Source organism: Dipodomys merriami, unplaced genomic scaffold (assembly GCF_024711535.1).
Source record: "Dipodomys merriami isolate MVZ:Mamm:240054 unplaced genomic scaffold, mDipMer1.0.p SCAF_41, whole genome shotgun sequence".
NCBI lineage: Eukaryota > Metazoa > Chordata > Mammalia > Rodentia > Heteromyidae > Dipodomys > Dipodomys merriami.
This window is the reverse complement of record NW_027205715.1, coordinates 10,033,962-10,061,901: the sequence shown is the minus strand read 5'-3', so window position 1 is coordinate 10,061,901 and position 27,940 is coordinate 10,033,962. Positions and strand designations below refer to the sequence as shown.

Here is a 27,940-nt window from a genome sequence, read left to right as displayed (position 1 = left end):
CTTCATTGCTCTTTGCAAGCAGTTACATCTTGCTACATTTTAGATAGGATATATTTATTTTAGACACAGAAAAGATACATCATTGCTTATTCAGCTTCCAGGAGTCCAGGAACAAGAAAAGCTGTTGGGTTCTGACACTGATGTAGGCAGGGAGTCCTGAAAACAGGCTGTTTCTTAAGAGTCTCATTTGAAAGGCTATCTACTACAGTGTAACAGACAGGTATTTTTGCCTGGAAAGCAGTAGACCATAAAGGTGGGCAGAGCTGCTTGTAAACAAGGTCCAGGATGCTTCACACAGGATGCTACAGAACCTCTGGGTTCAGCTCTGTACTGGAAGAAGGGCTATTTCTTCAGAAAAGAATACTGAAGCTCTCCTTCCTCACCACCCCTTTGCTTAAGAAAGGGATTACAGAATTATCTTAGCCCTTCATTAGAGGAATTGAAGTGAGGGAGGAAGATGGATGTGGGGGGGCATCTACTGCTTAGGAAGGGGTGGAGGGAAGCCAGACACCCTGCTCCCTGCTGGGGGCAGATGCTGGCTGGGGGCGTTCTAAAGATGCTCAGCCACCACCATCGGCAGGCAGGCCAGGTCCTCAGGGATCACCCCTGATCCCTATGTGGTTTTGGATGTTGATTGCTGGAGTTCAGAGGTCAAATCTGAACCTTTCCAGAACCAGGCTGGCCTTGTAAATCCTGTAGCGAGACCCGGCAGCAAGGTTGAGACACTGGTCCTCTGGTGGTGCCAAGGTGGATTTTTTGTTTTTGTTGGGCCTGGGGCTTGAACTCAGAGCCTGGACACTGACACAGTGCTCAAGGCTAGCACTTTACCACTTTGAGCCACAGCACCACTTCTGGTTTTCTGTTGATTAACTGGAGATAAGAGTCTCATAGATGTTCCTTCCCAGGCTGGCTTTGAACTGTGATCCTCAGATCTCAGCCTCCTGAGTAGCTAGGATGACAGGCACCCGGGTGGCTATCAAGTTGGTTTTGATGAAGCTGTTGACCCCTGTATTTCGACTGAGTTCACATCTATGAGCTGCCACCCAGCCATTCGTGCTCAGGCTGTCTGGCTTGGGGAGGCGTTGATGGAGTGACAGGCCCTTATTTGGCATGGGCACTCCTGGGCAGCACTGTGGCCAGGCTACCCAGACAGAGATGGTGGTTTTACCTTCTTTGAAGCCATCAGTCCTGGGGCACACCCCTGTACACCCAGGGCCTGCTCCAGCCTCTCTAGCTCGGGGTGGGTTGCTGAGATCATCCCCTAGCACCTCCACACTGAGGGTGTTGAGTTGGGGTGGGTTGTGAGGGACCTCCACATCATGCCTGAGCCCCCAGACCTGTGCTCTGCCCCCCGGAAGTGGCAGAGTGGAGTGCAAAGAGTGTCTCTTCTGCCCTAGAGGTGAAAGACAGGCACAGCACACGGCAGAGGACAAAGTGTGGGGCAAGGGCAAAGGACAAAGGGCTGGCCAAGAAGTGTCTGGAGGAGACAGAGAACTGGGGTGTAGTCCCCCTAGTGAAGCCTGCGAAACGAAGAAAAAACTGGGTTTTCAGCTTCGATGCTCCCCTTCTTCTCCCATGGATGGAGTCACAGCCACCAGGCTGGGAACAGGAGGTGGGGCCTGCTTCATCTGAATGGATTTGAACCCTCGGCAGGTAGTTTTGTGGGTGGGTGGCCTAGGTGCACACACAACCACACGTGGGGGGCTGGTCAGGGTGTGCCCGTGTAGAATCGTGTGTCTGTGTGTGGCTCATTCACACAGCCCTTTCTGGGCTGGAAGCTGGGGTCCAGCGTGGGGTGGGCCACCCCGGTGAGTTCCTTGGCCCTGGTTCTGATCCTGGCAGCGGCAGCAGGTCCGATGGGGAGCGGGCTCCACACACAACCTCATAAGGTGGCAGTGTGTCCATGGAGACAGCGTAGAGGCCGCCCTGGCCCCGGGTCCTCTGCTCCTGCTGGTGTTGGCTGTGGCTGTGGCCGCTGCCTGAGTCGGGGGCACCATTGAGTGTAGGGCAGGAGTCGGTCAGCGAGTAGGGTGGGGGTGCATCCGTGGGAACATAGAGCTGAGTGGCCCCCGGCCCCACACACTCCTCGTAGCTACAAAAAAAAGAGGAGTCCACGCTCTTAGTGGTGTCGCTCTTAGAGTGTCGCTCCCCTCGCCACAGGGATGCGCTGCCCACCCACCATAGGCCTCCTGGGAGCTCCAGGGAGACCCCACTCCCTGGAGGAGGGTACTTGGAGGGTACCTGGGCTCTAGGTTCTGGGCCTGACTCTGCTCCTTGGGGCCCTAAGCAGATCTCTGCACCTGTCCGGGAGGCTATCATGTAGGGCGATGCCCAGCTGTGGGTGGGAGTCATGGGTACAGCTGTCGCTGAGATTCAGGAAGGGGTCTCAGGGCCTCAGGCCCCACTGAGCCATGGGTATGGGTTAAGAAGCACCACCGCCTCTGCAGCTGCCCCTGGTGGGGGAGGGGGAGGAGCGGGAGGGGGAGGGGGAGACACTTGTCCAGGTGAAGAAGTGATGATGGGCAGTATACCTGCGAGTGATGGGAGCAGAGGGCTCCCGGGCTCCCTGAGAAAAGTCCCTCACCCTTGAACAGGGCCTAATGGCCCCAAGTGCAAGCTGGACACAGTGACTTCTGTCCCAAAGTGGTAGTTTGAGATGCTTCCAGACCAAGGAGCTGGGACTTGGGTGCTCCACCCCCAGAGCAAGGACCTAGTTTCCAGAAAGCCTCCTGGCCATCCCCCATTCCCCCTGCCCCACCCACAGGAGCAGTTCACATAGCTGCTCCTCCAGGTTCAGGACTGGATTTCTTGGGAAGAAGGTATTGATGATACGGGGGTGTGGCTCAGAGCAAAGCCTGGAGGATCTGAGCACCCTCTGTCTCCCAGGGAGCTCAGCTACCTTGGCCGGTGTGTGTGTGTGTGTGTGTGTGTGTGTGTGTGTGTGTGTGTGTGTGTGTGTGTGTGTCCAGCTAGGTGGCAGGGACCAGGAACCGGGCCTCACAGAGCCCCCCCTAAGCCCTATAAAACTCTATTCCAGGACAGGGCCCACAGGAGCTGCTTCCATCAAAAATTGAGGTGGGTAGGAAGTGGGGCTGGCCGGAGGGTGGGGAGGAGGGGGTGCTGGGAGATGGAGTTCTGGCTGAGAACTTGGTTCATCTCAAATAGAGGGCCAGGCTGGGGGGTTTCATCTTGCTTTGGGCTAACTGGAGACACATCACCTCCTTCACTGCCACCATGAGGCCTGCCAGGCCACAGGGGCTTGTGACACCTGCAGCTGAGGTGGCCTGGTCTTGGGGACGGGGACGGGCTCCTGATGTTGCACACAAGCACGGCAGACTTTTCTCCTGAAGGAGGCATTGAACTGTTCTACCCCTTACCCCCTACCCCGGAGGCCCACGATGCTGCCGTGGGATCACCCTCCAAACTGCAAGGCTTTCTGATCCTTCTCCAACAGCCGGAAGGAGCTCTGCTTGCCTCTGTTGGTGGGTTCTGGTGACACCCACTAAATCTCATCCAGCTTCAGGAGGACCTGCTTTGTCAGGAGAGCTGACATGCTCACTGAGGCCTTTCAATCTTTGCGGGGGCGGGGAGGGGAGAGTGTTGGGGGGGGGTAGGGACTGCTGCTATTCCCAAGAGGTGCTTTGGTGTCCAGAGCCCTGCCCCTCACAGCCCCGCCCCTCACAGCCCCCTTACCCTGGGGGAGAGTCTGGGTACAGCTCTCTGAGCACCGTGGCATCCACATCCCCATCTGAACTGATGTCCAAGGGTGGGGGCCAGTCTTCGGCAGGGCTGCAGGTATAGTGCATCCTTCGGCTGGAGCGGCTGTGCGTATGTCCAGTATGTCCGTCTGACACTGCAGGGAACAGAGCAGCAGCCACAGGGGCCTCAGTCCAGGGCTGAGTGTCTCTCCTCCTGGGTCTATCTGAGACCACCAGGACTCTGATGTCCCCAGCTGGCCACCCCCTTTGCATGCATAGCTGTCTATGTCCCTAGCCAAGTCCCCAGAGTTGGAGCACCTTTGTTGTGCTGGGGGTAGGGTGTGGGTGATAGGGTGGAAGCAGGGATGGCCCTGGCTTAGGGGCTCCCCTGGTGGAGGGCAGTCTGTTCAGGGACAGCCCTGTACTGAGGGGTGGAGCTGGGGGCTGGGGAGAAGAGACAGGCTTGAAGAAAGGGCCGGCTTCCTGGAGGAGGTGCTGCTGGAGTTGAGTCCATGGAGGATTGGCTGGGGAAGAAGGGAGGGAGGGAACAGGACACTGGAGTCAGAGAAGGAGAGGAGAAAGAAAAAAAATGAAGATGTGGGAGAACCTTAGGAGCCTTAAGCTGTGCCATTAGCTCTGGAAGTGAAAGTCAGGGAGATGCTGGTTAGGGCAGAGCCTCTGGAGTCTCTAGGATCAAGTTTCCCCATTGCTGCTCCAACCACACACCATTCCCATTGGGTATACTGGGGGACAGGCGGCTGCTGGTGACTCCATGTACTACTCTTTCTTATGTTGTTGGTGAGTACACACACACACACACACACACACACACACACACACACACACACACACACACACACACACACACACACACCAGCATACATCAGCACACTAACGGCTCTGAAAAGTGCACCAACTAAGAAATATAGGGAACTGCCAGGTGCTGCTGGCTTCACGCCTGTAATCCTAGCAACTCAGAAGGCTGAGATCTGAGGATCACGGTTCAAAGCCAGCTTGGGCAGCAAAGTCTGTGAGACTCTTATCTCCAATAAACTACCAGAAAATCAGAAGTGGCACTGTGGCTCAGGCAGTAAGAGTGCTAGACTTGAGCTGAAGAGCTGAGGGACAGCACCCAGGCCCAGAGTTCAAGCCCCACAACTGACTAAAAAGAAAACAAACAAACATAGGGAACTGTGCTTATCCAGCACCTGACCACACAATATTATTTTTCTTTCTCTCTTTCTTTTCTTCCTGGTGCTTGAATTCAGGGCTTTGTGCTCTTGATTCTGCTCTACTACTTGAGCCACACCTCTATTTCTGGCTTTTAGATGGTTCATTGGTACCCAGGCTAGCTTTTGAACCACTACCCTGAGATCTCAAACTCCTGCATAGCTGAAATTACAGGTATAACCTCTGCTGCCTGGTCTTCTAAGCAACTCTACCTCCCGGTTTATGATAGATAGGTATTCCTGAGACCTCCCCAACTCCTCAATAGTTTAGATGCGACTCCTCCCCTTTGGGGTGGAGCTTGGCATTGAGCCCATTCTATAGGCTAAGAAGCTAGGGCTCAGTGTCACATGCCAAGTAAAGTTTTCAGGTGGAATTCCTGCAGCCTGTACAACTCCAGAGACTTCCTGTCTCCTTAGTCTCCTTTTCTCCCCCTCTTGGGAGTGGAAAAATCCAGACACGAAGCCTCATCTGCAGATCTAATTCTAGTGTTATATATGGTGACATGGAGAAAACTCTCAAAGGAAAGCATTCCAAACATGCACGTTATTTGTGGGTGGCTCTGCTTGGACAGCATGGCTCATGCCCCTTATTTACTCCTTTATATTGTCCTGGCTTACAAGATAAACGAACCCTATCACATATGCTGAGTGGCGCTCATTAGGAGCCACCCTAGGAGGCCCAGGATGAGGACTTCATACAATGAGATGATACACAAGAGGTCCAGGAGCCAGTGGACACCTCACCATTTGCATCACCGCCAGGCCTCTGGTTGTCCACTAGCTCCAATGGCCGAAAGATGGCTCCTGCCTAACCACTGAGCTCCATGGAAGCGGAGAGCCTTTCTCAGGCCTGCTGATCATCAGGGTACTCTAGGGGAGGGAAAGGAGGCCCCCTGGTGGTCAGGTCAATCTATTTAAGTGACCCTTGACTCCTTCCTTTCCCCAGCCTCCTCCTGCACTGGAGGGCTCCCTGGGGCTCCTATCATCTGCAGCATGCACCCTCCTCGGACTGACTCTCAGCGGCGCTTTCTTCTCCATATCTGGAAGATGGCTCGGCTTCTGGACCCCAGCACCCCCAGTGAAGGCTGTGTGGGGAGGAGCCTGGTTTTCTCCAGCCTGTGAAATTGTCTGACTTCCTTCCTGCTGCTTTTAGACAATGGGTCTCTGCTGGGAATGAGAGAGAATTGGGAGGCCATATACTGCTAAAAAATGCATTTGGGGGACATGTAAACATGCCTGGGACTGATCCCCAGACTCGCTTAATGATGTCTCAAAACCAAGAGACTCTGACGTCAGTCATCTCACACGTACGTAGCAGGCTCTCAGGGGTGGATTTATTCACTGCGCATTCATGCCATCGTTCATGTACTCACTCATCTGTGTTCTTACCTGTTTGCTCCTCTCACTGGACCTCTAACTTCCTGTCTGTCTCTCTGTTCTCCACTCACCCCAGTAATCCTACCCACTTAACCATCCATCCATCCAAAAATCCATCTATCCCTCTGTCCATCCATCCATCTATCCATCTGTCTGCCATCCATCCACTTAATCATCCATCCATCCCTCTGTCCATCCATCCAACCATTATCCACCCAGCCATCCATTTGACTGTTCATTCATCCCTCTGTCCATCATCCATTCATCCATCCATTCATTCCTCCAACTATCCATCCATTCTTCTGTCTCTCATCCATCCCTTCCTTTTCTCCTTCTTCCTTCCTTTCTTCCCTCCCTCCCTCCCTCCCACTCTCCCTCCTTCCCTCCAGGTACCAGTTGGGACAGCATTGGTGCAGCCTGGACCAATAGCTTGGGTGTACAACTCAGCAGTAAGCTACACTCTTCCTTTGGCCTTAGCCTCTTTCTGTGTCCCTCTCTTGGTGGACCACAGGAACTGCATTACCTTGAAGGACATTGTGGTGGGCATCTGTGAGCTCTTCCGGAACCATAGACCTCTAGGACGTCTTTCCTCACACCTCCTTCCCTCCCCGCTCTACCTACATCCGGGGCTGCCACCTCCTTGATGCCTCCTGGGTCTAGAGAGTGTATGGTGGGAGTCTGGGGCTCAGCTCACCGTAGCCGGGCTCGTATTCCCGGTGTCGACGCCGGCGGTGGCGGTGATGGTGGTGGCGGCGCCGATGGTGGTGGTGGTGGTGGCGCTGGAGCCGGGCCTGCCTGTCCCTACGGATGCTGCCCACGATGATGGTGATGCAGGAGAGGGTAATGACCACACCGATGACAGCACTGGCCACGAGCACCGGGGACACGAGCAGATGGCTGTGCTCCGAGCTGTCTGAGAACGTGGGGTAGAAATAGCTGGTGTGGTTGTATCGTGCTACTGTGGACACAGAGAGAGGGAGAGAAAGACAGGACACTGAGCTGGGCCTGCCTCGTTTCTTCCTCCTCCCCGCCCTCCCCTCACTGATCGTGAATACATGGAGGACGGCCTGGAGCCTGGCCCATGGGTTCTATCCTGGCTGTACCTGCAGGGTCCAGGAGAACAGGCCCCGCTCCTTGCATCGGGTGCTTTTGGAAGTGTGAGCGGACTGGCCTTCCTCTCCCCTGAAGCCTCTGCCCGAGGGGCCCAGCTACCTCACAGACAGGAGGAGGGAGAATAGAGAAGATCATGGGGTTGGCCAAGGTCACACAACACTTTAATGGCAGAGCTGTAGCCTGAAGACTCTTCACATTAGACAAGGACTCAACTTCACCAAGACATCAGGTTGAAAGGTCAACATGATTTTACCAAGGTGTTGGGAAGGGGCAAAAGGTTCACAGAGGGGCAAGAGTATAAGGACCAATCCTGTGGGCTACACAAATGACCTAGATATGTTAGAGGGTTAGGACCCCATCTCAACAAACCAGCCTGGCTGAGTGCTCTCTGTCTGTGTTCCCAGCTACATGGGAGGCATAGGGAAGAAGATCATGATCGGAGGGTGGCTAGGCAAAGACACAAAGTCCATTTGAACAGCAACCTGAAGGAACAAGGAACTGTGGTACAAGCAGTAGAGCACTTGCCTACTAAGTGCAAGGCTCTGAGTTCAAACCCTGGTACCACTGAAAAACAAACACAGCAAAGTTAATAGTCTCAGCCATCTCACCATAGTAATGCAAAGCTAATGGAGAGAAGTGGTCCTTGTTGATCTTACCCCAGTATACACCGTGGCAAACCATGTGCTTTCTTCAAACGGCATCTCTTACCATTTCTGAACATCTGCCTCTTTACTTGTGCATTGTGTCATATTATGGTTCTTTGTTTTTTGTTTTTGCAAGGCTCTCTGCCCACCTCACTAGATTTTTAGCTCTTTGCCCTGACTTGCTCAACCCTGGGCAAGTGCTAGGCTAAATAATAAGTGTTTATTAAATGTGTGTTGCATGACTGGATTCCAGTGGACTGGGTTGGCTCTGTGGTTGTTTTACTGTTAGGCAGGAATACGGTATCTGGTCTCTCTCTCTCTCTCTCTCTCTCTCTCTCTCTCTCTCTGGCTATGACAGCTTGAGTTTTGTTTTGTTTTATTTTGGGTCCGGTCGTGGGCCTGAACTCTGAGCCTGGGCGCTGCCCCTCAGCTCTTCAGCTCAAGGCTAGCACTCTACCACTTGAGCCACAGTGCCATTTCCGGCTTTTTTTTTCTTATGGGTGCTGAGGAATTGAACCCAGGACCTCATGCATGCAAGGCAAGTGCTCTACCACTGAGCCACCTTCCCAGCCCTGACAGCTTGAGTTTTGGATGAAGTACCAGCTTCTCATTTTTATTTCATTGGCTGTCAGCTACTGTAAGCAAGAGTGTTTTCCATTTTTAAGATTCAGATGAAAGGTAAGCTTCCCCTCCATCTCTTTGTTCTAGGGGAGAGAATCAGCTTTGTTTGACCTCAATTTAGGGACAATCTAGTCCTCGGCTAGTGAATCTATAGTGTATCTACCACCATTTCCTATCTGTGCTAGCAGCAGACATTACTAATCAACCACGATCCTCTTTCCTGTTTGGCCCAGAAGGCAGCTTTAACATCCTTTCTAACAGGGCACTCCACGCAGTGACTTTACCTGCTTGAAGCTGGCCCTGAAATGGAGCCTTTGGCCACATTCATCCAGTGTGACACAATCTACCATGCTGTTGCTACTGAGACATGCTCAGAGCCAAGGGCAGGAATCAGAGTGTGTGTGGCCCATGCTACTGAGAGCAATGGGCCGGGTCCAGATACTGTGCTGTCACTGGGGCTCCAGACTGCCTTTCTTATGGCCCCAGATGCTGAAGTGTTTTATGGATATAGTGGCCACTCACACCCTGGTCAAAAGATTTGTGCTACTGGAGATCCATTATCAGTAGATGATGACTGCAAACCTAGGTGTGTGTGTGTGTGTGTGTGTGTGTGTGTGTGTGTGTGTGTGTGTGTGTGAGAGAGAGAGAGAGAGAGAGAGAGAGAGAGTTGCATGTCTGCTCTTTGTAGCATGCCAGCCTGTGGGGTCACCTTGAGCATGAGGTGGGAGATGAGAGCCTTGCTCTTCCAGCCTAGATTGCAGGTTCATTGCTTCTTGGTAAGAAGTGGCATCGGTGCCTGTAGTTGCAGACAGGTAGTGGTGGCCTTCACCCGCATTGCTCCTAGGAAGTTAACCTTCTGATCACCACAATGGGTAGAAGGAGGCACTGGTTTACATGAGGAGGGAAACACTTCCAGTTTCCAAACTCAGGCTCCATTTTCTCAGCAAGATAAATATGACTGCCGAGAAATAACTTGATGACAGTCCCCTTTTCCTACTGCCAAGACAGAGGAGATTTGTCCTTATACAGGACTTCCTTGCTAAACAGCTTCTCCAAAACCACCCCTGGTTCAGTGGAAACTTCACCATGTCTGCTTTCCTCTGATAAGTCGCACCCAACAGCATATGGTAGCAAGAGGTCCAGTCTCCAGAGTCCTGTGCTTGGCACAGATGCACTTATTCTATGTCATTTAATCCTTGGATTGCCTGGGATGGGATCCCCAGGTAACAGGTAAGGAAGGAGCCTCATAGAAGCACTTGGTGTGCTCAGCTCACCCCATGTCTACACTCAGATGCTAGCTGTGGATGCTAGACAATGGGCTCTGGGAGTTCAAGGTGTTTGGATCCGTGCAAGTACACTTCCAGACCACACTTTGCATCTTTTGGTAGGCAGTTAGAGCTAGCCATGACCTGGGGGCTTATTCAAGATGGACAAGCTGACCATTGCTAGGGAGCTGGAATACCAGCTCCTCCTAGCTTATGGCAGATCTGGGATTTGAACTCAAGGCTCATCTGATAATTCATACGGCTGTACAGCACAGTGCGTGTGGTGAAGTTCTGGTTTGGACAAGATTTATATGCTAGAAGCCTGAATCCCAATGTAACAGTATTAAGAAGTGATGGATCTTTTATGAGGTGAGCTCTAATGGAAGGTAACTGGGTCCTGGAAACACTAATTACCTGGAAGGGATTAGTGCAGGACTCAGAGTGAATTAGGTCTCATGGGGATGGATTGGTTCCTAAAGAGTTGGTTGCCACAGAAGAGCAAATGTAGCCCCTCCCCAGACTCTTGATCCCTCCTTTGCCATGTAACTCCCCCAAGACGCTCTTGCTATGCAATGCCATACGCCAAGGCTGGTATTATCCTCCTGTGCCTTTGAAGCAGGCCTTTTGTGCATAAACGAGCAAGCTTCAAGAATTTTGTTATAGTAACATAAAGACAACTGGGAAAGAGTGCAGGGTAGGGAGTTCTATTTCTGGTTCTGCTCCTCACTCAACTTGCTGACCTTGGACATGTCTTTGCTCTCCCTGGACTCACCTGAAAAAGGGGCTTTTGTTCGTGAACCGTTCTCACTCCAGGATGGTGGATGGTTCTGGGATGGGTGGGGGCAGGGGTGGAAACCCAGAAGAGAGGCCAGGGGACTGAGGTCAGCGCTGGCCTCAACCTAGGGAACATAGGGGAAAGTCAGGGCAGGGAAATGGAGGCAGCCTCTTGCTAGCCAGGCCTTGCTGAGTGCAGTGTGAAGATGGCTTCCTGAGCACTGGGTCTGGGCGCAGAACAGTTTCTCTGCAGCCCCGAGCTATGATTATACGGGGAAGGTGCAGAGACCCCGGGGTGCTGAGTCGACATCTTTTGACTGTCATCTTGCCCACTCTCCCAGAGATGCTGAGGACAGGGAGAAGGGGGAGGGCCAGGGACTCAGATCTGATGGATGGCTCCTGTCACAAAAATTCCAAAAACATTTATCACAGGTCCACTTTCCCGGCGAGCCTGGGCTCGGCAGGGTGGCTCTGTCTCTACTGCAGAAGCTGGCAGGGTGGGGCCATGCAGGCAGGGGAGAGAACGTGACTCAGACACCATCTTCCCCTCAGCCATCCATGGGGTGGATGTCACCAGGAGACTGATGGGAGGAGGCCAGAGGGCTGGGTGGGCCAGGAGTGGTTCAGAGAGGAGGACCTGGAAAGGCTGGGTCTGAAGGATGAATTCACAGAACAAGATCAGAGGGGGGAGGGTGGGGAGGAGCAGGGACAGACACACCGGGCAGAGAGGCCTCAGAAGAATTCAGGAAAGGGGGGCACACTGCGGGATGTCACCTTGAAGGAAGCTGTATGTTTGGATCACAGGGCAAGGACGAGGTGTTTTCTTAGTGTTTAGATTTCTTCCTGATGTGAGAATGCATCACCAGAGGACATCAACCCATGTCATTCAAAGCCCATTTGTGATGTTAGGTGTGGAACAGACTATGGTGGAAAGGAGGCGTGGAATGCAAAGTCACTCACTATTGTTCAACCCACCACGAATGCACTCAGCTAACCCACCCATCCATTCAACCAATCACCCATCATCCATTAGCCATCCATCCATCCACTTACCCAGACACCCACCCACCATCCATTCATCTATCCAACAATGCACCCATCTGTCCAAATACACACCATCCATTAATTTATCTGCCCACTGTCCATCCATCTATCTACCCACTCCTCATCCATCCATTCATTTATCCACCCATCCTACTATCATTCCTCAATTCAGATATGGGCCATCCAGCCAGCTATTCATGCACTACCTAACATACATACATTCACCCATCATCTATCCATCCAACAAACCATCCACCCATCATCCATCCATCCATCCATCCAACCATCCACCCATCTATTACTTGCTGATACTCCCTAAATGCTTACTCCATGCACATAAATAGAAACACAACGATTAATCCAATTGAGATAATTCTCTACAATTGAAAATCAAGAGGTTCACATGGGTGCCCTGGGGAGGGAGGGAGGGAGAGGGGGAGAGAAGGAGAGAGAGAGAGAGAGAGAGAGAGAGAGAGAGAGAGAGAGAGAGAGAGAGAGAGAGAGAGAGAGAGAGAGAGAGAGAGAGAGAGAGAGAGAGAGAGAGAGAGCGCCATCATAGGGTTTTCTGGTTCCAGTTCAGCAGGGCAATTCTGCTTCCAATGGTTTTTTACATGTCATAGTTAGCAGGAGATCATTCCACTGCCATATAGAAAGTTTCCAACCACTGTGTTAAAATAGAACTGGAAAAAGTTATGTGACCATCCACAGGTCCTTCATAATTCTAAAGAAATAAGACATCATCAAGAAATCTAAAGAAACAGACCTCTAAAGAAACAAGACATCATTCATCTACATCCTGCCACACCGCTCAAATAAACTCAGTACAATTAACTTGTGCATCCCTCTGATGTCCACATCCCTTGGCTTTACCACCTCCATCCTTATTCACTAAGATTTTATCTCTGGTGTGATTAAAAACTTGTGTATTGGTTGTAAAAACTCATGCATTGGAATAGCTTCACACGCTGCTTTCCCTCATTCTGCAGGGGGAGTGGTGAGTCAGTCTGCTGACATTGCAGAAACCATCAGTGATGAAATTAGACACAGAGCTCATACCAAATTCACGTACTTTTCCTTCATCCCTCTCTCCTTCCTCCACTCCCACCTGCCATTCTCCCCCTTCTTTCTTTTGTGGTAACAGAAACAGAGTTTGAACTCATGGCCTTGAGCTTGCTAAGCAGGCACATGTACCAACTGAGTAGTAGATTACCACTTGCTGTTGGTTATTTTTCAGATATAGTCTTATGCTTTTTTTTTTTTTGTGCCAGTCATGGGGCTTGAACTCTGGGCCTGGGTGCTGTTCCTCAGCTCTTCAGCTCAAGGCTAGCGCTCTACCACTTGAACACAGCACCACTGCTGAGTTTTTCTGCTTATGTGGTGCTGAGGAATTGAACCCAGGGCCTCATGCATGCAAGGCAAGCGCTCTACCACTGAGCCACCTTCCCAGCCCCTAGCCTTATGCTTTTTACCCGGACTACTATAGACTATGATCTTCCTATCTGTGCTTCCTGCATAAGCTGGGACTACAGGCATGAGCTACCATACTTAGCCCTTGAATTCTTAGAATCACCATTGGCTTGACCTCTTTTATATGCTCTTCTCCTTGATCACCTCCAAGAGTTGCCTCTTGGGTCATCTTCACGAAGAACTCAGGGTTCTGTGACACCAGTCTGTGTGATGAAGAGGAGGGGTCATGGGAGGAGAAGCAGTTGCTGGGGATGGGAAAAGTGTTGTCTGGCCCCATCGATAGGTCAGAAGGGTCTTAGCTCCTACCCCAGCTTGCATTAGAAGCCTCAAAGTCATGGTGCAGAAAACTGACCATTAACTCTAATGTGAACTTTCCAGGAAGCTCCTGAATAATTGATGTGGAAAATGTTAAAATTCCTGAGTGCTGCAAACGATCCTTGGCTATTCCTCCTGAGGGACTGGGTGAGGGCCATGCTGTCCACGTGCTGTCCATGTACACAGGTCTCAGTCTCCAGAACAAGCTGTTCCAGCTGAGAACTGTGTTCTCTGGCCACCATGGCTGGGGCAATGTCCCTAGTGTTGTTTTCCAGTGGTTCTGTGCTTCAGAACCCACACCAAGGGGACCAATGTAAGAAGCAGCAACATTTTTTTGTCTGAGATTGGGACTCCATGTTAACTATTTCCCCAAAGAACTCCTTTCTCTGTATAGACCATGAGAATCATACCATTGATCTTCTTTGCTTTGGCCCCAGGATGCTTAGAAATGGCAAATAAACCAGTCTTTCCTCGACAATTTGGTGTTAGCATCATCCAACATAGACAACTCGCAGAGTAGCTGTGTGAATGAAATCTGAAGGATTGAACCTGACTCAAACTCCTACATTAGGGGTTTGTGCAGATTGCCATGACATTATTTGCTGTTGGAGTTGCATGACTGTTCCAAAGGATGCCCCTGAAGGTGGTAAATGCTTAGTGCCTGGCTCAGAGACATTGGCTAGGATCACTAACATTTGTGTATCTAAGTTTCCTCATCTCAACAATAGAGGAGTAGTCTCGCAGAGTGTTTCTGTGGGTTAAGTGAGATAGTTTATATAAGTTACACAGGCACTCCATAAACTTAATTCTAAAATCTGGATAAAGCTATTAAATCACCATCACAGTTCAAGCAAACAAATCAACAATAAAAATCAAAGCCCCATCTGTATTTAAGATTCTTGACCTTCAATTCCTTAAGCAGGATTCCAAAGGTTCTCACTAAAAAAAAAAAAAAAAAATGGTGCCAGGTGCCAGTGGCTCACAGCTGTAATTCTAGGTATTCAGGAGGCTGAGATCTGAGGATCACAGTTCAAAACCAGTCTGGGCAGGAAAATCCATGAGATTCATCTCTAATAAACTACTACAAAACCGGAAGAGGTGCTGTGGCTCAAGTGGTAGAGTGCTTGCCTAGAGCTGAAGAGCTGAGGACAGCGCCCAGGCCCAGAGTTCAAACACCACAACTGGAAAAAAAAAAAGGCTAAGTTGGACTACATTGAAATGAAGAACTTTGGTGAGAGTTTGGATGAGACATGGGAGCAGGTGGTGTAGGCAAGTGGGGAGCTGCTGGACTGCCCAGAGACTGAGTTGTGAGCAGGGTCAAGGCCATAGCTAGAGAGAGCGGAATGCTTTTGAAAGACGAATTTCCAGATACACTGAGATTTGGCAATCTGGAGAATGTGGAGGTGTTTGTTGATGTAGGTGCTTGGAACTGGCTAATAGATCCAGAGACACAAACAAGGCCTTCTTTCCACTACCATGGAGGCGTCCACCTCTTTATTTTCTCTCTAATAGGTTTGTTCTTTGCTGGATTCCTTTGCAGTTAGAGAGATGCAAATCTTAGAAGCAGCTGGCAGGAAATGTGCACTATTTGCCCAACTCCTCTGTGTGTGTGTGTGTGTGTGTGTGCCCATACAGTGGCTTCATCGCAGAGGGTTCCTCAGGGGTCTCACACTTATTCGGCTTTCTTGCTCAAACGGGACTCTATCATTTGAGCCATGTCTCCAGCCTTGATTTTTTTTTGCTAGTTCATTGGAGACAGAGTCTTGTGGACTTTTCTGGCTGGTCTGGTTTCAAACCACAGTTCTCAGGATCTGAGGATCTGAGCCTCCTGAGTAACTAGGATTACAGTCATGAGCCTCTTATGCCTGACTCAAAATGTCCCTGATGACCACATACACTATCAGTGCCTGTTTAGGACCTCTATTGCAGTTTTACTGTCATGTGCAGCCATACATGCAGTTGAAGTATCAAATTCTTGGTGACAGGATTAAACTGAAGTGCCAGCCCTCCTTCAGTCTGTGTGGTATGCTTCTGCATTCTCCTCTGTACCAAAGCCAGTGTCAGAGGGAAATGACAGCTGGGAGCTGATGGTTCGTGCCTATAATTCTAGCTATTCAGAAGCTGAGATCTGACCGTTGAGATTTAAAGTAGCCTGGGCAGGAAACAGAGCTGTGGCTCAAGTGGTAGAGCACTAGCCTTGAGCAGAAAAGCTCAGGGACAGTGGCCAGGCCCTGAGTTCAAGCCCCAGGACTGGCACACGCACGCACGCATGCACACACACACACACACACACACACACACACACACACACACAGAGCGCAAGCATTTCTTCATCAGATGAAAACTTTCGTCTGTCTCATGCTTATACTATTTAAGCCACTGTTTTTAGGCTTGATATAATTGATATCTTAAATGAAGGCAAAGAACACACTACAGGTTTCTCAATATACACATTCAGCTATAAATGACACTGTCTGGGCAGTTGAGTCCTGTTGTTTCAGATAATTAGATTTTCTGCTTGGTAGATGTGCCAGTGGATTAGTATAGCAGATACCACTGACCATCCCACTCGCTCACAAGAATAATAGGCCAGGCACTGGTGGCTCACACCTGTAATCCTAACTACTCAGGAGACTGAGATCTGGAAGAAAAAGTTCATGAAACTTCTTGCTCTCACTCCCCAAGTCTGCACAGATAGCTTACACAGGGAGCAAGCAGGTAACCATAGGATCCAGCCTGCGATACTTTGTTTGATGAATGTTTCCTAAAGGCCCATGTGTTAGGCTCCTAACCTAGAACACATTGGGAGGTGGTGGAACCTTTAATAGGTGGAGCCTTGGGGTAGCGCTTTAGGTCATGGTGGGGGGGGGTTGTCCTTGAAGGGTATATTGAGACTCAAGCAGCTTCTTCTCTTTCAGTTCATGGCTGCCATGAATAGGTCTTTCTCCACCAGGCTTCCTACCATGATGTTCTACCTTGCCATTGGCCCACAGAGGGAGAGGCTAAAGCTTCTGAAACAGCGAGCTGAGACTTAAACTTTTCCTCCAGATAAGCTGATTCTCCAGGTCTTTTGTCACAGTCCCCATCCTCTCTGTTTTCTTCTCCTAATCATGAAAGACTTGGGTAATTCTGAGTTGTGTAGAGAGACAGTGGCCATGGGGGCAGTGTTTCAAGTCTCTGGAGTATGTTTGCAGAGCTGGGTTAGACAACTCCCTGTGGCCTGTGAAATCCGAGCACTCAACCAGAGGGTGGTATTACTGTTTCCAAGTTGTAAGTGGGGCAATTGGGATTTCTACTAGCAGCTTGTTCCAGATCACGCAGCTGGCAGGTGTCTGTGCCAGGCATTGCATACCACATCACACCAACGCTGAGGGAGCCTCAGGGCACCCAGGGGCTCTGCCAGGCGGCAGTACCCACTTGTCTGTGAGCAGCCATCATGAGCTCAAGCAGACAGAGGCTCTTCCTGACTTCTCTGAGAATCACAGGATGTCACCTTCCCCTTCTCTGTTTCAATCTGCTACAGGTTCCATCTCCCCCGGGACCTCAATCTCCTCCTCCCCCATCTGTCCCCAGAGGCCAGAGGAAGGGAAGCCACCCTCCCCTCCTCCCCACCTCATAGGGAGCTCCATGGAGCTGTTGTCTGTTGGGTGACGAGACAACGTTGTGAAGCATCTGTTTTTGGAGCCCGGGTCTCCAGGGAGTCCCGGGCTGTCCTTCCCAGCAGGGGCCAGATGGAGATGGCTCCCTGCCTTCAGTTTCCCCCCCCCAAGAAACCAGGCAGCCTTCTTCTGAAGGCTGGAAAACGGCTCACAGACCTTGCAAGCCGAGCACCCTCTTTCTTCTTGCAGTAGCTTGGCCCCAAAGCCCTCTGGCTTTCCTGAATCAAGGCCTTCCTCTGCCCCAGTCTTCCCCTCTGCCCCATGTGGGGACAATATGAAGGATGCTGGGGTTTTCTTTATGATGGACAGGGATGAGCTGAAATGTCTGGAGGAGAGATGCGGCTGGGGCTTGGCCGGTGCGGGACCAGCCTGTCTTGACTCATGATGTCTGCCCAAATCCTGAGAGGCCGGTGGGTGATTCCACTCCCCGCATTGTCCACAGGAAATGACAGATCTGCTTCCGGTAATGGGTGGTGGCCCCACTTTCCCTACCACTCTCCCATGGCTCCTAATGCTGTGACTCATTCACTTTCCAGATCTTGTGAGCTCTGGCTCCTAGCAGTGAAGTCTTGTGTGGGGAACTTTGGGGGGCTGCTTTTTCCTGCAGGGGACTTGTCTGGCTGCTCTTCTAAACTGGCAAGGGTTAGGGCTGTGGAAACCCCAAATGGAATGCCCACGAGGCACCTGCTTTACCTACGTTCCTCATCCAGGCAACATTTCCCGAGTACCCACTAGGTGCCATGTACCAAGCAGGGCCTGGGGCTCCCCGGGAACAGGATGGGCATGGTCCCCGCTTCCTGGAAGCGTATCCCCTCATCAGACACCTGGCTCTCCTCCAGCCATTCCCACAACCCCTTCCCCAGGCTGGGCTGCAGGTGGGCTGGAGAGGTAGATGGATGAGGAAGAGACTTACAGGGGCAAGGGCGTTTGAAGGTCATATAATCCTTAGAGCAGAACAGTGGAGCCAACTGCCCACAGGCACAGCTCTGACTTCTCCCGGGGAAGGCCCCTCCACTCACCTGCAGAGACGCACACAAGCAGGTAGGTGATGGGCACCACTGGCTCTGCAGGCTGGGCCTTTAGGTCCTAGGCCTCCAACTATGGGAGCGGGGGAATGAGATGGGGGGAAAGGAAGGAGACCTGGAAGCCTGGGCCCTGGGACTCCTGGACTACAGAGTTCAGAGGTGTGGGTGCAATGTAGCAGAGTAGGTGCTGGGGTCCCAGTGGTGGGCAGAGGGGGTAGGACATCTCTTATGGATGGACCTGGATCCTGAACAAGAGATGCCAGGAGTATTCATTCCACAGCTGAACACTGCAACCTGAAGGGTAGGGTGGGGGCTAGGTGGTCACACTGATTTTGGTAAGATGATCTCGGACACCTAGCTTCTGTGGCATTGTGCTTATTATGTAACAAATTGAAGAGGAGGGAGGGGGGTTACAATGCTTGATAGGAAATGTACTCATTACCTTACTCATGTAACTGTCACCCCTCTGCATGGTATCTTTTTAAAAAATTTTTTATTATAAAGATACTATATAGAGGGTTACAGTTACATGAGCAAGGTAATGAGTACACTTCCTATTGACCATTGTTACCCCCTCCATTGTTTTCCCCCTACCATCCCTTCCCTCCCTACCTTCCCCGAGGTTCTTTTTTTTTTTAATTGTGATTAAGTGATTACATAATTTCCCGAATTTCACAGTATTGTGGAATAATGATGCTCATTTAAAGTCACAAGTTCATTCTAACTTTCCTGGAGCAAACTGTCTATCACAGTCTATAATATATAATGGTTTATACATATACACCATACATGTGATCAGCAGCATGGGGATATTTAGTAGTGGTTCGACCAGATGAGTGGGAGTTCTTTGTTTCTTAAGTCCTGTTAATTTTGTCGTATCACCTAACATTTTGGATTTAGCATCCACTTATCAGGGAGACCATGTACTGTTTGTCTCTTTGCTCTTGGCTTACCTTGCTCAACATGATTCCTTCTAGCTCCATCCATTTCCTTGCAAATGCCATTATTTTGTCATTTCTAATGGCTGCATAATATTCCATTGTGTATAGATACCACAATTTTTGGATCCATTCATCTGTGATGGGGCATCTGGGTTGTTTCCAGATTCTAGCTATTGTGAACAGTGCCTGCATGGTATCTTTACTATATATATATATATATATATATATATAAAGTTGAAGAGGAGGATGCTCAGAGAGATCATGTTGTTTGCCCAGGGTCATACAGCAAAGGACTAGAGTCTAGGTCTATTTGACTCCAGAACTCACACAGTCAGCCAGCACACCCTTTAGAAGGCACTTAACAAGTTAAGTCACCCACTGAGAAACAAAGATCTGTGGAAGGGAGATGCCTCTTTCCCCTCTCCCCTCTCCCCACCTGCATTTCCTCCATATACCTGGATAGCTAGGGCAGCCAGGAACTGCCAAATTGCTTCAACATGCATTTGCAATGGAGAAAATATTTTCACGAAGTACAGCTCAGAAGCTGGTCGGTCTTGTGTGTCCCTGGGAGACACGAGGCTGAAAGAGTAGAAGGGTGATGTGTTCTTACTTCTTAGGGAGAGGCACATGGTTCTCAGAAACCATGCTACACTTTGGGGAGGAGGGGTGGCTGGGCAGGATCTGGGATGAGGGGCAGATACAGAGATCACAGGGCAGCAGCATGGCCTGTCCGCCTGGATCTCATGAGACCGCTGGCTTCTCCGATCACGAGATAATACTGTGGACAGAACGTGTCTGTAAGAGTCAGGTCCCCAGGCCCCCATCTTGGTTTCTCTTAGGCACTCTTTTTATTATGCGAGTGCTGGCCATGGGGCTTGAACTCAGGATGTAAGCACTTTTTTTTCACTCAAGACTCAAGCTACTACTTAAGGTTTTTTGTTTGTTTGTTTTTGGTGGTTAATTGGAAAACTTTCCTGACTGAGCTGGCTTTGAACCATGATCCTCAGGGCTTAGCCTCCTGAGTAGCTAGGATTACAGCCCTGAGCCACCAGAGTGCCTGGCTTAGAGGCTTTTTATTTAGATCTATTTTTCTCCACCATGCAGATCCTGTGTTTTGATGGAGCCCATCGGCCAAGCAAACAGCATTGACTAATTGGCTTTTCTACTGAACAAATGAATCAGAGAGGCCTCTCTTTGGGGAGTCTTGCTTGGAAGTCTGATTTCTGAGCGCTAATGTCAACTCAGCCACTTCCTGGCAGGGACTGTGGGCCAAGCAATTTACCTCTCAGAGCCAGGCATCTGGCACAGAAAGCAGGACAAGAGCACACAGTGTGCTTGGGGAGCACGGGTTCTGATAACAAGCCCCTGGCCGGCAGAAGGGAGCTTCAGAGGTGCCCGCTCTGCCCCGCCCCCCCCCCCCCCAGTAGGAGGCAGGCACCAGGCCTGAGACCCTTCTCTAGGTGGCTCCTTGCAGCTACCTCAGCCTTCCCTAAGCCAGGGAACCCCTGTGGCTGGCCTGCCATCCATTCTCAGTCTCCATGGAAACAGAGGGGCAATCTCTGACCTGGGATGCAAGGGTAACAGGTGGATCTTACAGGAACCACTGGGGAACTGTGACTTCCCAACCAAGAAGAACCCCAATGCCAGGATTCTTACGTTCTGAAAATACATACAGGCATGTATGTATTGCATGGATGTGCTGGTGTGTGCTGCGTGTGCATATGTACACATGTGTGTCTAGGCATGGGGGACACAGGTGGGCTGAAAATTCACCTCTCCTGTTGCGTCCACAGATCTCTCTCTCTCTCTCTCTCTCTCTCTCTCTCTCTCTCTCTCTCTGTGGTTAGTCGTGGGGCTTGAACTCTGGGCCTGGGCGCTGACCCTGAGCTCTTCAGCTCAAGGCCAGTGCTTTACCACTTGAGCCACAGTGGCACTTCTGGTTTTCTAGTGGTTAACTGGAGATAAAAGTCTCACAGACTTTCTGCCTGGCCTGGCTTCGAACCATGATCCACAGATCTCAGCTTCTTGGGTAGCTAGGGTTGGAGGTATGAGCCACTGGCACCTAGCAAGCTCTTCCTTTTCAAGGCAAAATGGATGACATGACATCGCTCTCTTGTTGAAGCCTTCTGTAGCTCCCCAGTACCCTCAGGAAAATGGACCTGGTTTCTTACCCCAACCTCCACCATCCTGAGGTTTTCCCTACTTCTCTAGTAAACTGGCACAGCAGGTGTCTAAGGGATGGATGTCTAGCCAGACACCTGATGCCAGCCGGTGATGGGTGTAGACCATCCACTGTGACTGCAGGGGCTGCCCTCAAGTCCTGCCCTCCCACACCTCCCCTGTCCCTCCCCCCTTTCCTTTCAATGGTCCCAGGATGAAGGCTGAGACTCCGAAAGGCATGTTAACCCAACACTTCCAACGTGCTAGATAAGCCACTGCAATGGGCCCTTTGGGGAGGAGGGAGATCACTCCTGCTTTGCAAATAGGGAATACAGGTGACAACGTGTTCAAGGTCACAGAGAAGAGATGAAGGAAGAGCTGAGTGGGAGGGTCTCTGTTACCCACAATGCCCCTCCATTCCTGCCAGGAACATGCCACCGAGATCTGCTGCCCCTGGTGTTCTGGCTGAACCACTTCCTGGTACAGTGGACCTCTCATACTTCCAGGCCTTGCCCTTAGTATACCATTCCTTCCTCCACCTGGTAAACTCCTATACAGCCATCAACACCCAACTCAAGCGATGGCTTCATGAGAATTACCTTGAGCCATGGAGAGAAGGATCCTACTGAGGATTCTTCCACAACATAAAGCCACTTCCAGACCAGCCCTGGTCCTAAATTATTCTAAATGAGGACTCCTGGCGGGATATAGAGGGAGCTTTCAATAGTACCCAGGAATGTGGGACTGTGGGACTCAGTCAGTCTTGGCCTGATTCTAATATATGAGGATGAGCAGAAGATGCTTGTGAATGATGTTAAGGAGATCCTGTGAAGAGCCAAGCATCTCCCCAGACATCTTATCACCATAGTGACAATGGGACCTACAATACTCCGCTCCTTGCCTCATGCAACATAGTCAGTCCTTTATACATCCTCTGGCTGCCGTCTCCCAGAAGCTCCCCCACCCCCGACCCCAACATCCCCTGATTCATTTACCAAGACCCTGTAACACCTATCCCTGAGGAGACATGAGACCCCTAAAACAGAAGTAGATTTTCAAGTTCAAAGTCCACTTCCTCCTCTCCCTGCCCACTTGAAGATGGATTTCAGCCCACAGGAAAATCATGGCTTGGTGGCCTCTTTGCTTGCAGGGGGAGCTGGGGGAGGGAGGCAGTATGGTTAGACTCCATGAGATAAAGGAGCTGGAGGTAGTTATCCAAGAGGACAAGTCCCCCCGCCCCCCACCACCATGGGACCATAGGCGAGCCAATAAGAAGGCCTGGCACACAGAGACCCAGAGCAGGCTGCCTGGGAATGGGGAGGGCCCACACGGAGGTCGCTGCTCCCAGCTTGCTCTGAGGCTTGTGACTCATCTCTGACTGGATTGTCTGGCTGGGAGTATGAGGGAGGGTGGGCGGCCAGCACTCCAGGTTTGAAGTAGCTGAATGGTGTACTGCAAGTCCTTGTTACCTCCATTCCCCTCCTTTCCTGGCTCCTGGAATACCTCCACTCTGGAGCCCGTGGCAGAGATCAGACCCACAGAATGAGACCTGGGAGATTCCTGCTCCGGTTGGAGAACAACACACAGAAGAGGGGAGGGGAGGGGCTTGGCCGTGTGAAGAGACTCAGTCATGTTCACTCACGTTCACTCACGTACGCAATCCCTGCCTGACTTCTGTCACATGCTGTCAGCTCCCTGGGTCTTCTAATGAAACCCTCATTTTACAGACAGCACCACAGAAGAATGATGGGACCTGGTGAGGTAGTGAGCTTCCTTTCCCAGCTGGGCTTTGGGGACCATTGGAGCAGGATGGCCGGCCACGTGGCAAGCTTTTATCCCTTCTGGAAGGTCTCCTGGGGCTCAGGGTGGAGCCACACAGGTCAAAGGAAGCAGGAAGGCACAGAGGCTGAGCCAGAGATGGAGAGAGAAGCTGAAGGGGTTTCAGGACGTTAGGGGTGGGAGTAGATGACTATACTTCTAGGTGTCAAAAGTCCCTTATATACCAGGCCTTGACTGCTGGGGCTAGAACAGTCAGGTGAACTTGGACGGTGGCATACAATGTATCATACCATGGCAGTGGGAGAGTTCTTTAAGGAACATTGCAGGGGCAGGTGTGCAGGTGAGGAATGCATTAGGTACACAGAATGACTGTGGAAAACCTTGGTGGGAAGGTAGCAGGTAAGCCAGGCAGAAGCAGCAGACAGGGCAAAGGTCCTGGGCAGCAAAGTGCATGGGTCATACTGAGGGACAGATGGATTAGAGGGGGGGGAAAAGTAGTGAGGATGAGTGTGTCTGCTCAGGTGACTGGGACATGGTAGAGATTGAAGTGTAGGCTGTGGGTGTAGAAGGTTCTAGCAGCACCATGCCTGCCATGTAGGACATGCTCAGGGACTATATGCATCTCACAGGGTTTGGCCCCTAGACTATCTTGAAAGGGTTTTATTCACCTTCCCCAGGCAAAGGCTAACCCTGGAGGGCTACAGGTGGAGTCCCAAGCAACGGAAACCTTTCTCTGGTCACAGGGTGCTCTATATTCGAGGCTGAGACCCAGCTGGGGACACCCTCCATTCCTTAGGTACACGGTACCAGGTTTGTGGTGTGGTTCAGTGTAGAATGTAGGGAGCCCAGAGCATAGAAGGGGAAGGACCAGCAAACAGTGGCACGGAGGTGGGCAGGAGGCCTTGAGGTTTGCCAACAGGTGACTGGGTCACCCGCTAGAGGTGTCAGAATGGGGATCTCAGCAGCAGGAGGCCTTCTGTCTCTATGCAACCTCTGGCCCCATGTGTAGTATGCTGGGATGGACAAGGTGGGCCTAGAGGTTACCTTAATTTCCCTGCAGTAGCTCCTTATGGGATCAGCCTTCCGCCCCACCACTATAGCCTGAATAAACTATGAAGCTTGATTTCCTATCCACCAGTCTGTCTGCAATCAAGGAAGCAGGTTTTGACCAGGTGTGGAGAGAAGCCCGGTTTGGGGTTCAGAGAACCCACAGAGACACAGACATTTCTGCCTCAGAGCAATGGAATAGGAGAGGTGATGGCAGCGAAAGAGAGAGAGGCCTAGGTAATTAATGAACAGGAGATTGCCCTTTTAAATCAATTTGACTAAATAAGTTTGTTGTTTGGACAGGGAAAAAAATTACTGGGGGGGGGGTGGAACATGGCCCAAGTGGTAGAGTATGTGTCTATCAAGTACAAGGTCCTGAGTTCAAGTCCCAATACGGCCAGCCTACCCTTCTCCCCCACCAAAGAAAAACAACTGGAAGTGTAAAACTTTTATGGCTCACAGAAAATGAATATACTCTTTTACTCTACTCAGACATAAATGGTTTGAAGATTTCCACGGAAAAATCATCTTGATAATGAATTACATGTCACCCAAGTTACAATGTGCAAATGACAATTTCACAAACTCATATTCCCATGGGTCACAGAGATATTTAAGTTGAGATAGATGCACTCAATCTTTCTAAGCCTGAGTCTTCCCACAGACACAGTGGGAGCAATTCTAGGATCCTGGGACTCCCATAGCTCCCACCCTATTGCAGGTACATCAGATAGCTGTTGCCAGAAGTTAAAGAGAAAATGTTGCCCAGTGTATGGTCATAATGCAGACAGAGCAGGGCCTACGGGCTGTGTCCCAAATACCAAGTGCGCCACTAGACACATAGTGAATTACTATCTGATGAATTCCTTGGAGAAGATGAGGGGTGGCAATTGAGGGAGGTGTAGGGGAGCAAACCCTACTGGGTGAGTGGGTGAGGGTTATGGGGGAAGGAGGAGAGAGAGGGAGATTTTGTGTAGGTGTGGAGGGTGCAGACATTCTATTTGCTGTACCAGGTCCCCACTTGACAACCAATACAAATGGTTTTAGATTTCATCTCCTGCTCTTGGCAGCTAGGTGGCCAGGGACTCCATGGGTGTCCTTTGCTTTCTTTCCAGCTATGGGATTCTGTGTACCACCTTGAGCTGGGGTTCTATCTGAGATACCAGCCACAAAGACTAGAGCAGATCCATTCCTGGGGACAAGCTGTGACCTCTAGCCAGCTCCACTTCCTTAGTTCATCACAGAGGGTGGGTAATGACCTAATTGCCTAGATGGACACATCGTATCAGCAAGTTGCCATGGCTGGGCCCTCAGCATGCTGGGCAGCTTCCTAGCCTCGGTGGCTGCTCTCACTGTTGTTTTTCTGTTACCAGTGGCATGGCCAAGCCACCTGACAGCCTGATTGCTCTCCAGGGAAAGCGATCCTCCTTCTACCTCCATGGCACAAAGTGGAGGGAGGTGTGAGAATTGCTTTGTACCCAGTGCACAATACACGGGGGCTGCTTCTGCCTGGGGGCAGCAGCCATCAGTCAAGGACACAGTCAATGAGCACCCCTATTGGTCAAGTACCCTAACCTAGGAGGAGAGGCTGGTATAGGCAAAGAACTCCTAGGAAGTGCCTGAGAATGGGGTGTTCCTGAGGAGAAAATTAGACTTCAATCCTAGGAGAGGATGGGGGAGCTTCGTGCCTTCTGCCCCTCACTTCAGGAAAACTCAGCATCTACCCACAGTGGATACCCCCAAAGTGACACTTGTGCCCAAATGTAGGTGAGGACTGGCTGGGGACCCCAGGAGAATCATGCTGTTCAATCCTCCTGATTCACCTTCCTTGTTTCCGGTGGGGAAACTGAGGCACAGAGAGATGAAGTGTCTTAACCGCTAACTAGGAAGTCAGTCAAGATTGTTCAAAGTCCCTGAACCTCCTAACAGAACCCTGATAACTACTTCAGAGAGGGAAACAGAGGCATGGTAGGGCCGTCTGGATGTCGGAGGTGATAGTACAAGGGACATCCTTTCGGCAGATGCCAATGCGCCAGCGTGGATTGAAACCAAGGACCACTTGGAACCCGCTTCTCACACCTGTCATTTGTGACCACCGGCTCTGCTCCCAGCGTGGGGCCTGGCTACCTATGCTGGCACTGGATGGTGGGCAGCCTTAGGTCGCCACTGTACACTGTCCTCAGGATCACACAGCTGGAAGGAGAGAGAGGAAGAGCCGTGTGGGGCCGGGAGGACCCTGTCCACTTTGGCCAGGCGTCTGGGAGCCACCGCAGTGCTGCCAGCCGGCGCAGCCCTGTGGGACTCAGCCTCAAGTCCTTAGAGTGCACAAGAAAGTCTCTCCAAAGGGGGAGAAGGCCAGGGGGGAAATTCCCTCCCTCTCTCCTTGGTACTGAGGCAGGACAGCGGGGCAGGGCTATGGCCCCGGGTGACCCCTCTGTCAACGGCTCAAACTTCCTGGCTCAAGGGGATGGGAGGAAGGTCCAAGTTTAAAATTCACAAAACCCCAGTCTCCTTTCTCTCCCACCTCGGTCAAGAGTGCGCTCTAGTTTGACTCAGTTGTGTGGATTGCTCAGGTGTCCCCCAAACCCGACAGCACAGCCCCCCCAACCCCCGCAGCGGGTCCATGCTGGTCATCCAGGGAGACCCTCCCTTTCCTGCGGCCCGGGCGTGGTCAGGGGTCAGCCTGAGTGCCGGCTAGGGGGGCCTGACCTGGGGTGCGGAGGTCTGCAGCATTCTTGGGGGTCCCTCTACACACCAAGCGTTGGCCCACTCAGCGCGCTCCCGGCGGAGACCCCCCTCCACGCCCTCCCCAGCGCGACCCCGGAGGGGACCCCCCTCCACGCCCTCCCCAGGACGCCAAGGCAGGGACCTCCTCCATGATCTCCCCAGCGCGCCCAGGCGGGGACCCCCTCCACGCCCTCCCCAGCTCGCCCAGGCGGGGACCCCCTCCACGCCCTCCCCAGCTCGCCCAGGCGGGGGCCCCCTCCACGCCCTCCCCAGCGCGCCCCCGGCAGGGACCCCTCCGCCCGCTCCCCAGCGCCGCCCCCTTACTCGGCTTGGCTGCCGCGCTCCGCCCCGTGCGCTGCAATGCTGGCTCCAGCTTCGGCTCCAGCTCCGGTTCCCGCTCCGGCTCCGGCTCCCGCTCCCGCTCCGGGTCCCGCTCGGATGCCACGGCGCTGGGGCTCCGCTCGCGCGGGCGTCGCGGGGGGCGCGAGGGGCGGGGCGGGGCGGGCCGGCGAGGCGGGGCCCGGCGGAGCCCAGCTGGCCTGTCACCCGCGATCCTGGCCGGGGAGGCCACGGCGGCTTCCCGGGACCCAGCCTCGGCCCTGCCCTGCCCTGCCGCAGCCCCGCCCGGGCGCCCGCGTCCCTGCGCCTCCGCTTACGCCACCGTCACCCGCTCTCGGGGAGGGGAGGCCCGGGGGGAGGGAGGCAGTGGCGGGGGCTCCGGGGCCTCAGCACCGCTGCGCCGTGGCCCAGGTCATTCCTGCGGGGCGGGGGACGCGGGGGACGCGGGGGCGGGGGGCGGGGGGCGGGCCGAGCCGCGCCCCTCTGCGCACCGACACCCACACAGCGGCAGGCAGGCGGGGCAGGGCGGCGAGAGATGCCCGTGAGGCCGGCCCTCCAGCCGGACAGACACACGGACACGTGCGGAGAAAGGTGGAGCAACCACGTGTTATGGAAGGACTGACAGACTGGTCGGACAGAGGCGAGGCTGGCCTTTGGGGCTGGCACAGGGTGACAGAGTGGCCATTGGCCATTGCTGCCATCCGCTGCCCCTAGTT

At 52.1% G+C, this 27,940-nt stretch overlaps 1 protein-coding gene across 1 annotated transcript; it reads right to left on the bottom strand.

The window, feature by feature from the left end:
• Positions 1 to 52: 52 nt before the first annotated feature.
• On the bottom strand, positions 53 to 27,916 carry Bean1 (brain expressed associated with NEDD4 1). The gene is made up of 5 exons (XM_069992287.1): positions 27,848 to 27,916; positions 27,210 to 27,525; positions 6,999 to 7,262; positions 3,694 to 3,853; positions 53 to 2,092 (listed from the first exon to the last, which is right to left on the bottom strand). The coding sequence occupies exons 1-5, from the start codon at positions 27,914 to 27,916 to the stop codon at positions 1,753 to 1,755; spliced, it is 1,149 nt and encodes a 382-aa protein (XP_069848388.1). The 3' UTR covers positions 53 to 1,752.
• Positions 27,917 to 27,940: the final 24 nt, after the last annotated feature.